Consider the following 11184-nt stretch of genomic DNA (forward strand, 5'->3'; position numbering starts at 1 on the left):
ACACTACCCATAGACTCAACACTACCCAAGACTCAACACTTCCCATAGACTCAACACTACCCATAGACTCAACAATGCCCCTAGACTCAACACTACCCAAGACTCAACACTACCCATAGACTCAACACTACCCATAGACTCAACACTACCCATAGACTCAACACTACCCAAGACTCAACACTACCCATAGACTCAACACTACCCATAGACTCAACACTACCCAAGACTCAACACTTCCCATAGACTCAACACTACCCATAGACTCAACACTGCCCATAGACTCAACACTTCCCATAGATTCAACACTGCCCATAGACTCAACACTACCCATAGACTTAACACTACCCATAGACTCAACACTACCCATAGACTCAACACTGCTCATAGACTCAACACTACCCAAGACTCAACACTTCCCATAGACTCAACACTACCCATAGACTCAACACTGCCCATAGACTCAACACTTCCCATAGACTCAACACTGCCCATAGACTCAACGCTGCCCATAGACTCAACACTACCCATAGACTCAACACTGCCCATAGACTCAACACTACCCCTCAACTCAACACTACCCATAGACTCCACTGACCATAGACTCAACACTACCCATAGACTCAACACTGCCCATAGACTCAACACTTCCCATAGACTCAACACTGCCCATAGACTCAACACTGCCCGTAGACTCAACACTGCCCATAGACTCAACACTACCCCTCAACTCAGCACTACCCATAGACTCAACAATGCCCCTCAACTCAACACTACTCATCAACTCAACACTTTCCATAGACTAACACTGCCCCTCAACTCAACACTACCCATCAACTCAACACTGCCCATAGACTAACACTACCCATAGACTCAACACTACCCATAGACTCAACACTGCCCATAGACTCAACACTGCCCATAGACTCAACACTTCCCATAAACTCAACACTGCCCATCAACTCAACACTGCCCATAGACTCAACACTACCCGTAGACTCAACACTACCCATAGACTCAACACTGCCCATAGACTCAACACTGCCCACAGACTCAACACTGCCCATAGACTCAACACTACCCATAGACTCAACACTGCCCACAGACTCAACACTGCCCATAGACTCAACACTGCCCATAGACTCAACACTGCCCATAGACTCAACACTGCCCATAGACTCAACACTGCCCATAGACTCACACTGCCCACAAACTCAACACTGCCCATAGACTCAACACTGCCCATAGACTCAACACTGCCCACAGACTCAACACTGCCCATAGACTCAACACTGCCCATGGACTCAACACTACCCATGGACTCAACACTGCCCATAGACTCACACTGCCCACAAACTCAACACTGCACGTCCGATTAGCACGGTTGGCTACGTTTGGTGCGAAAGAAGTTCAGCAGACGTGCCCAGCGTCCCTTTTTCAAGAGCCGACGTCGTTTGCTGAAATGATTATGGCGCATGGGAGAAGCTGTCGCAACCTGGCTGAGGTGCGTGGCGAGTCGCCACCCTGAGTCTCGTGTCTCTGCCCGCGTTCCCGCTACAACAGAGCAACGGAAGCCCCCTACTCCTCTCCTGTTTACAGCACTTGAGCCAGTTGAGGAAATTCCACATTTCTGTGGCGGGGGGCGAGCACGTTCATAACGTACGTGTGCTCACAGCAGCAGCAGCGGCAGGCCACAATGCTGAAGGGGAAGGGCAAACGCACGCAACAAAATTACCCGAACGATCAGAAAAAGCAACACCACGCCACGCCCGAGGGCACGCACGCCGACTTGCGGAGGTTAGCGGTGTGGCCGTTAACGACTGTGCCCTCACACAGCCCTTTCGTGAGCAATGCGGCGGTGGTGTTGCCGGCGTTGGTGTTGCCGGCGGTGGTTTTGCCGCCGGGCGGCGGTGAGATAAGCAACGCGCGTGGGTGTGTGACGGCACTGACTTGCTGCTTTCCCTTCCGCTGTGTTTGTAGCATGGCCCCATTCACTTATCTCACTCGAGTGCAGGCTCCTCGCAGAGTGCAGCCGGGATGGCCGCCTCAAGCCTCGCCACTCGCAGCGGAGGTGCTGACGCACGCTCTGGTGACAGGTGACGAAACAAACGCCGCTAGCCCGCCGTGAATTGTTGTCGCTCACGGCTGTTTACCGCTCGCCCGACTTTCACGCTCGCCGGTCGTCGACTCGCCCAACCCTCGCCGCTCCAGCGGGGTTAGAGAGGGCGCTTAAAAAAAAATGTTGGTACTTACATGGGACTATCGTTTTTTAATGGAAAAAAAACCCAGATAATTCACTAACATGATGACAAATGTATGTTAATAGCTTCATAAAGTGAACGAGTCTCCGCTTGTTAAGACAAATTTGAAGCACCCTGTACAATGCAGCAGGGGAGGCTGTTGGGGCAGTATGTACATAATAGAGGTTTTCTTTTTGTTGGGTTAATCACGTAAATATATAAATGTCTCGTTAAACCCGCCACCACCCGACACCGCCAACTAGTAAGGGTTGTCACGTACACAGAATATGCCAATTCGTCACTAGTACAGCACTAGTGTGTAGTGTAGTGTATAGTGTAGTGTATAGTGTAGTATACTAGTACAGCACTAGTGTATAGTGTAGTGTATAGTGTAGTGTACTAGTACAGCACACCGGTGTGTTGGAGAGCCAAGCCACAACATTTACTATCTGAGTGCGACGTTTCGCCAGTAATTACAACCAGCATTATGCATGTGCATTATGCAAGCCAATTGTTCTTGTATCTGTGGGTGGTGGCGGTTTATATTTACGCGATCTAATCCAAAAAAAAAATCTTATTATTAATGATATTGGTCGCGAAGGCTACTTTGTTAAACCGTATGTACACACGTTGAACTCCTTACTCACCGTACGTCGTCAACCGTGCTAATCGGAGGTGCTCGGGGGGGGGGAGGACAGGGCAGAGGCACGGGGTCTGAGTTGGTGAGCGTCCGCGCGATCCTGGCTTCTGTCCCGTTGTCGTTCTCGTCGTGGTTGTCGTGGCGACAGTGAGCTGATGCCACCGCCGCCACCGCTGTCGGCGACGTTCGTCGTGAGCCGCGCCGCGGACCGGGACAAGGGCCGGATGCCGCCATCGCCACCCTCCTCCGCCCCCTCGACGGCGCCCGCAGGTGCGGGGGGAGCGCGCGCGCACTCGACACGCCGGGTGGTTGCGAGCACGGGAGCCGTGCGCGCGATGGCGGGCCGCGGGCTTTGTTAATGGGGTCTATTACAATTCTTCACAAACACTCTTTTTCAGAAACGACCTGACTATTACAAATGAGAGCTCGACAAAGCGGCGTGTCATCGCGTCGACATTTGCAGCAGCCAAATGAAACGCACGATGATTCTAAATGTGGAGGGGATAATCGGAGAACCTGGAGAAAAATCCACGGGGAGAGACAGATAGAGACACGCAAACTCCAAATCTAGAGCAGCAGGCGAGGTAGTTAACATTTTCGAGCCACCGTGATGATGATGAGAGAGCGACACCGCAAACTCCAAATATACAGCAGGCGTCAGGATCGGGATCGAACCCAAAACCTACTGTAGACCAGGCGAGGTAGTTAACATCTCAGCCACAATGATGATGATGAGAGAGAGACACGCAAACTCCAAATATACAGCAGCAGGCATCAGGATCGGGATCAAACCCACGACCTCCTGTAGATCAGGCGAGGTAGTTAACATCTCATAGCCACCATTATGATGATAGAGAGACACGCAAACTCCAAATATGCAGCAGCAGGTGTCAGGATCGGGATCAAACCCACGACCTCCTGTATACCAGGTGAGGTAATCAACATCTCCGAGCCACCGCGTCAACCCCACGATGCCAAGACGATTGCTCCGACGCTCCGGCTACGTTACGGCCGCATCGGAAATGGCGACGTTCGCCGACTGGAAGAGATCTTTTCGGTGTCCACGTCCCCCCCCCCTCACTCCAATTATATTTGCCTGGCGGAGATGGCGGTTCTATGAGTGGACTTTAATCCAGCGGTGTCGAGCTAACTAGGGGGTTTATGGATCGCACGCAGATGCTGTGAAAGTCCCTTCCCGTGGCTGTTGAGGAGGGGAGGGGGAGCCGTTGTGTACCCTGGCTCGGCCAGGATAAGGCAGCGGCGGTACAGGGACAACGTGGACTAACCTCCATCCGTTCCACCTGTGTGGGATAGCGTTGCCCTCTGGAACGCAGGGGTTCTTTCCCGGGTCCTCTGGTCTCCTTCCACGTGCAAACACTCATTCATTGGCTGAAGGCATCTTAATATGTTGAGGACCGCAGAAATTGGCCAGCTGCTGTAAATGTCGACGCGGCGGTTCCTCCTCTTCCCCGAGCCGCACTTTTACCGAATGTGTGAAACAAAGAGCTTTATATCTTCTTGGTTCTTTCGGTAAAGTCACGTAGAAGGGAAATAATGAAATAATAAAAATAATACATAATTAAATCATTCTCACGACGTTTCGGCCACAACGCAAGCAGCCGTCCTCGGGTGAAGAACAGGTCTGTCGGAAAGACAGCGTCTTGCGTTGTGGCCGAAACGTCGTGAGAATTATTTTATTATGTTTTATTTTTATTATTTCATTATTTCCCTTCTACGTGACTTTACCGAAAGAACCAAGAAGATGAATCCCTGCAGTCACGAAAGAAGCTTTAAATCGAAAAGAGCTTTATAGCTTATCGGATTCCTCCGGGGTGAATAATCTGATTATTTGAGAGCGAGCGAACGCTGTGCAGTGGGCGGGCTTTGTTTACAGGTCGTCGTTTAGCATCCTTCTCTCGCGCTTGCCTTCGCCGAGCGAAAGTGGTGACGTGTACGGTCGATTAAACCCCCCCACGACCCACGCAACACTGAGACGCACTCATCCAGCAGTGGATTGGCATCAGGGGGGCCGTACGTGTCGTTTTACGCAATCGCAGGAAACATTACGTAAAGATTACAGATTACAAAAATCTGAATTCGCTGATGTGTATATACATTGTGAGTGTTTCTATTAACACGTCACCGCTGTGGAGGTGACGCTAATGTTGTCCCCGTGTCCCCCCTGTCACATGTCCCGTGGTCCTGCCTCGCCGCGCCTGTCCCGTCCGCCACGGGTCGTCCTCTCCTCCAACGCGTCCGCCGCCTGGACGCTCACCCTCGAACTATCACCCTGGAAAGTATTCCCTTCCTCCCTCCCTTCCTCCTGCTGCTCCAAATGTCCTTCGCTCTCCGACTTATCTGACATTCTCTCGCTCGCTCTCTCTCTCTCTCGTCTTGGTTTGTGATGTCGGGTGGGTTGGCTTGGTGGGTGGGTTGGCTTGGTGGGTGGGTTGGCTTGGTGGGTGGGTTGGGTTGGTGGGTGGGTTGGCTTGGTGGGTGGGTGGGTTGGTGGGTGGTTGGTTGGTTTGTGTGGTGGGTGGTTGTGTTATGGGTTTGGTGGGTGGGTTGGTTGTGTTATGGGTTTGGTGGGTGGGTGGGTTGGTTGTGTTGTGGGTTTGGTGGGTGGGTTGGTTGTGTTGTGGGTTTGGTGGGTGGGTGGGTTGGTTGGTGGGTGGGTTTATTGTGTTGTGGGTGGGTTGGTTGGTGGGTGGGTTTGGTGGGTGGGTTGGTTGGTGGGTGGGTTGATTGTGTTGTGGGCTTTTGGGTTTGTTGTGTTGTGGTCTTTGTGGGTGGGTTGTGTTGTTGTGTTTGTTGCCGTATATTCCTCTCTCAAAGAAGGGTACAGCAGCTCGAGTCCACCAAAGAAGGCGATGAAGTCTGACGAGATGCTCAAGTATTTAATTCAGTACGGAGACTCCTCCGACGAAGAGGAAGGGAAAGGTCCCAACTAGGGGGCGGTACCACCACCACCCCCTCCCTCTCACGGGGCTCCTCCCGGAAGAGCGAGACGCACCCCAACAATTACTCTACGGGAGTCGTCTTTTAACGCGAATGCGCTTTGAACAACGGAGCTCCCCGGAATTTAGTACGTCCCGGGGAAGCGGGAGAGACTGCAGAGTGGACGCTGGGCAAAATGCGGCGGCGGCGGCGGTGGTGGTGGTGGTTGCCGGGTTACGAAGCGGCTCCAACCACGCGGCCTGCCCCGGTTAATGCCGCGGTGAGTGTGCGCTTGTGTGTGTGGGGAGCGGTAGTGTAACGGTTAGCAAAGCTGCGCTGTGAACCCGGCGTGCCGAGTTTGATTCCCGCTCACGGCCAACACCAACGGTGACAATCATCCGAACCGGTCATGGGCCTCCCCTAAGTCGACCCAGCCTGAAATTAGTACCTGGCACGTTGTAAACTTCGCCGCTGGGGGAGACAAAGGCGGCCTGGCATGGTTTTGGCCACCCCCCCTCCCCCCTCGTGTGCCGTGCCGACATTCACAGATGCTACTCGCTAACAGCACTTGCCCCACAGTCAGTTCAGGCTATACGGGGGATCTTTGTATTAACCGGAAGAATGCCGGGCACTGTACACTTCGGGGGGGGGGGGGGGGGGCGAGGGGAGTGTTAAAGATCCCTTGGTGACGTCGTTCGCGTACGAGAGAGTGGTTGGGCCGTTGTGTGCCGGCGTCGTCACGCTCCAGATATTTGTTCGAATCGGGGAAAGTCCCCACCGCAAATGAAGCCACGATGGGGGGGTAAGGGGCGGGAGAGTGAGCGGGGGGGGTAACGCACATGAACATCGCCCCCCCCCGCACGGCACGCCGTGAGCAAGGGAGGGGGAGAGCCTCCGGAGAAAGCCAGAGCCTGGAGAGAGAGAGAGAGACACACCCAGCAGCGAGGTTTTTGCGGGCAAATAAATCTGAAGCTGATGTGTCGTCGTTAAAATTATGGAACGACGCCGCTGTTGTTTTAATGTGGGGGGGGTGGGGGGGGCGGTGGAATACGGTGACTGCACACGCCGCGGTAGAGACTACATCCTGAACACCGCAGCCGTTTTGGTGGGTTTTTTTTTTTCATCCAAGGGCTCGGGTGTTTTGTGTTCACGCGCAACACCAGGAGACGCGGCGGGGACGCTGCCTCTTCCTGCGTTTTGTCATTCGCCGGCAGTGTACTTGACAGGGTAGGCAGTTTGCAATGTTGCTAAAGACGGTTTAGACGCGTCGAGCATTGCTTTAAATGCCACTGGGGTGTGTGGTTAAGTTGGGGCGTTGGAATTTCCATCCGGTGCAGATACAACGGCTAGACTGATCGATGCCCGGGTGCGGTCGAGGGATGGCTCCCCTATTGGTCAACCACGTGATGTGTGCTGATGATCTGGTGATTGCTGCTCACTCAGAGGAGGAGTTGGAGACGCTGTTGCTGAACCTGGAGTGTGCCAGTTCCAAAACTAAGCACTTGCCTGGATATTTTGTGCCACCAAACACTCCACTCCCTCATCTCTCCATTGGTGATGGAGCAGTTGTGGAGAGAGTGGAGAATCCCCGTGTGCTTATGACCGGCTCCGGTTTGACAGCAGAGGTCTCACTCCGAATCAGTCGGGCGGCATTATCTTATCACCGGCTGCGCAACGCTTTGTGGAAGCTACCTGGCCTGTCGCTCCGCACAAAGCTTCAGGTGTTCTCGGCCACTGTCATGCCCTCCCTTCTCTACGCTTGTGAAACGTGGACCCCTCTAACGTAACATATGCGCCAGTTAGAAACATTCTGGCTGGCATGTCTACGATCCATCCTGGCTTTAACCAGGCTGGATTGTGTGGGGAGCTCACAAATCCTTGAAAGATGTGTAAATATTCCCATCAGTGAGCTCCTCCGGCAGGAAAGGCTTCGTTGGCTGTGTCATGTAGCCCGCATGCCCAGCTACCGCATGCCCAATCAGCTTCTGTTAGGCCGCATAGAGGGGGCTAAACGGGCACGACATGGTCTGGAGAAGAGATGGAGCTGATGCGGTACAGGAGGACGTGGAGCTGAGTGGACTTGCCGACGACTGGTACCAGCGGTGTCAAGATCGGCCTCTGTGGAGGAGGCTCGTGAAGGACGCTGCTGGGCAGTTGGAGGCAGTAGCCCTCCAACAGCAACGGAGGGCGGAGGAGCGACGCTCACAACAACGAGCGGAGCGCCGGGCGGCTAAAATGCAGCAAGTTGGCACAGTGGAGGGTACAGTTGGTGCATCAGCCAGTCATCTCAGTCAGCCATGGCACCTGGGTCTGTCCTGAGACCTCCTGTCAGCGAGCCTTTGATACTTCACGTTGCCTCAAAGTGCACCTGGCCTGGCACCCGGCGCCACGGTGACGTCACCGTCACTTAGTGGCGAATGGCGGGGTATTGGGGCATAATTTTGGGTAGACAATGGATAGTTCAGAGGTAATGGGTGAAAGCCATAGGACTGCCTTTCTAAAGCTCCCTATGCATTTTATTATTAAGTGTTTGGTCATTTGTACCGCGCGGTTACTTTGCTAAGCCAAGTGTAAATTTTCTCGCACGTTGAGTTTGCTCGGAGGACAACACACTGTGAGAGCGGCACCGCTGAGATCCTGCGTATGGACCTGAAAACTCAATTTCTCTGTACAAGAATACGGGCTCAACCGTGTGGGTTGACGCGTACGCGTTCTCAAGGCTAACAAGGCGATGTTCTTGGCCTGAATGCCACTAAATGACGCACAGAGACCCCTCGGCTCGGGTTGACGTAGAGAACCTGGAAAACTTTCATAGGTTGAGCTGTGATGAAACCGGGGCTGAGTCAGCGAGCTGAACTTCTTTCGCACCGTGCGTAGCCAACCGTGTTATTCAGGAGGTGCCGGGACAAGTCAACGAATGGAACAAAAGCAGTTGTCAAGAAACGATTTCTCAATTTCGATTTAAAAGTGCATCGCTCCCCCAAGTGGCTTCCTCATCAAGAGTCGGTCTCGGCCCCAAGTCACCAACGGGACCGTACAGAATAACCGTGGCGTTGCATTCGGCTCAACTTTCACCTCTGTGAATTTAATTTAACCGTCACGTGGCAAACGGCGACCGCACATCAGTGTGTTTCGGGGTTGCCCCTCACCCTACACCCCCACGGTGGCTATGAGGTGTCGTCTCCCTCGCCTGATATGCAGGAGGGCGTGGGTTCGATTCCAACCCTTGACGCCTGCTGTATATTTGGAGTTTGCATGTTGTCTCTCCCCGTGATCGTGTGGATTTTTCTCCGTGTCCTCCGGTTTCTCCCTTTGACATTTTAGAATCGACATCACGCGTTTAGAATATTTGGCTGCTGTAAATTTCGACGTGGTGATGATGATGAGCCCACTTGGTTGGGCGGTCATCTGTGGCCCGGTCGCTTCTGCAAAAGAGCTACATGGCTCAGCGGGCCTTAGCTGATGAAAAATTTTAAGTTTATTTGGGATAAAATTGAGACGAAAAAATTGGGGAGCTTGGTTGGCCTAATGTTCGCCAGCTGGCCAATAAGTGAATGAATGAAAGGGTATTCTTTAAAAAATGTCTTTGTTATAAAATGTCGTTTCACCTTCATGAGATGTGGTTAGCGCAGTATTAAAGCAAGCTGATATTGACATGCCAGCAACGAAGTTGGGAGGGAAAGACAAATAAGAGAACATTTTAAAAAGATTTACAGAATTGCCCGCTTGTCTGTTGAATGGGTTTGGTGAGAAAACCTCATCACATTTACAAGGTGAACAATTTTTAGTATCCATATTCTCTTAACACTCGCTAGAATGTTGTACAGTCGTTCGTATATGTTTACGAAAAAAGTCTTTAAAATAAAAAATGCCTCCTTTGAAAAGTGTGTGTGTTGTGAGCAATTAATACCCAACTAAAACTTTTACATCCAGCTTTTTGGTATTCCCCATGCAAGCCTTGAGCACCCCCACACAGCAGAGGTCGCAACCGGGTACCCGTACCCTACCCGATACCCGGCTACCCCTACCCGGCCGGGTACGGGTACCCGTTTGCGACCCTGGTGCGGCCGGGTACGGGTAGGCCGTGAGTCACTGGTGAGTCACCGTTTGTCACTCATTTCCCAACGTCTTGTCTCTTCTCACAATTCAAGTTCCTAGAATCAACCCACCCGCGCCTGCAACATGGCTTCATCCCAGAGGTCGCAATCAGGTACCCGATACCCGTACCCTACCCGATACCCGGCCGGGTACGGGTACGGGTACGGCCGGGTACGGGTACCCGTTTGTGACCCTGGTGCGGCCGGGTACGGGTAAGGAATCAAAACCCGTTTGCGACCTCTGTCACACGGCACGACACCGTAGCCAACCCGGTCCCCTTGGGCACCGACTCCACGGGGAGCTCCTCAACATCCACGCCGGCAAGCGGACGCAGTCCGCGCAGCTCTCATTCGCTGGCTCGTGCGCCCGGCAGTATTCACCAGGGCGGCCGGTGCGTGCTCAACCACCAACCTCTGTGAAAAGTATTCAACCAAAATTTGCTTTTACCCGGTAAAGTCCACCGAGCTGTTTTCAGAAGCGACCTGGCCACTTGGCACGTCTTGTTTAAGGGATGGCGGAGTTTTAACGACATTTCTATGTACGAGATCTCACCCAGAAAAACCTTAAGCTTAATATTGGTGACGAAAGGCCTACGTGGTTGAACTTGGCCATAACATGATAGGTCAACGAGAAGTGGCGTATGTGGAAAGTTGTACCGGTGGCCTTTTTAATGGGGGACCCTGCACGTTGGTTCTTGACGTGGAGGGAAAACCCGGAGAACCCAGAGGAAAAATCCACGGGAAGAGAGGCACGCAAACTCCAAATGTCCAGCAGGCGTCGGAGTCGTGCCCACGACCTCCTGTATCGCAGGCGAGGTAGTTAACATCTTCGCTGGACGCTGCTGAGACGGTGCGACTTGAACGTGGGTTCGGGCACCCGTCGTTATTTACTGGTAGGAACGAAGTGAACCAGCCTACAATAGATTATATCGTCCGTCCGTGTAGCAACATCGCCCCCTACTGCAAACACTTGGCAGGACCCTACAAAAACCTTTAGACTGTGACGCTTTCCTGGCTAAACAAGTGTAACATTCCCTTATAATTCCCTGAGATAGCTTTTAATTAAAACATTTAAATTAAAAATTAACTCACAGCGGCCTAAAGCCTACAGCTAGGCCTAAAGCCTAGAACTAGGCCTCAAACTCTCCCTTCATATCGTCCGATTAGGTGTAGCAACATCGCCCCCTACTGCAAACACTTGGCAGGACCCTACAAAAACCTTTAGACTCAGTGAGGCTTTCCTGGCTAAACAAGTGTAATAATACATTATGTT

General features: G+C 52.6%; 1 protein-coding gene across 1 annotated transcript in view; it reads left to right on the top strand.

Moving 5' to 3' along the window:
- Nucleotides 1-6638, top strand: part of LOC133361455 (KH homology domain-containing protein 4-like) — a 28639-nt gene extending 22001 nt beyond the window's left edge. Inside the window, 3 exon segments of the mRNA XM_061580371.1 lie at nucleotides 1978-2093; nucleotides 3026-3147; nucleotides 5713-6638. Coding sequence (XP_061436355.1) covers nucleotides 1978-2093; nucleotides 3026-3147; nucleotides 5713-5828 — 354 coding nt within the window. The 3' untranslated portion in view covers nucleotides 5829-6638.
- Nucleotides 6639-11184: the final 4546 nt, after the last annotated feature.

This window comes from Lethenteron reissneri, unplaced genomic scaffold (genome assembly GCF_015708825.2).
Source record: "Lethenteron reissneri isolate LAM-NWPU_2019-01 unplaced genomic scaffold, ASM1570882v1 scaffold_1079, whole genome shotgun sequence".
Lineage (NCBI taxonomy): Eukaryota > Metazoa > Chordata > Hyperoartia > Petromyzontiformes > Petromyzontidae > Lethenteron > Lethenteron reissneri.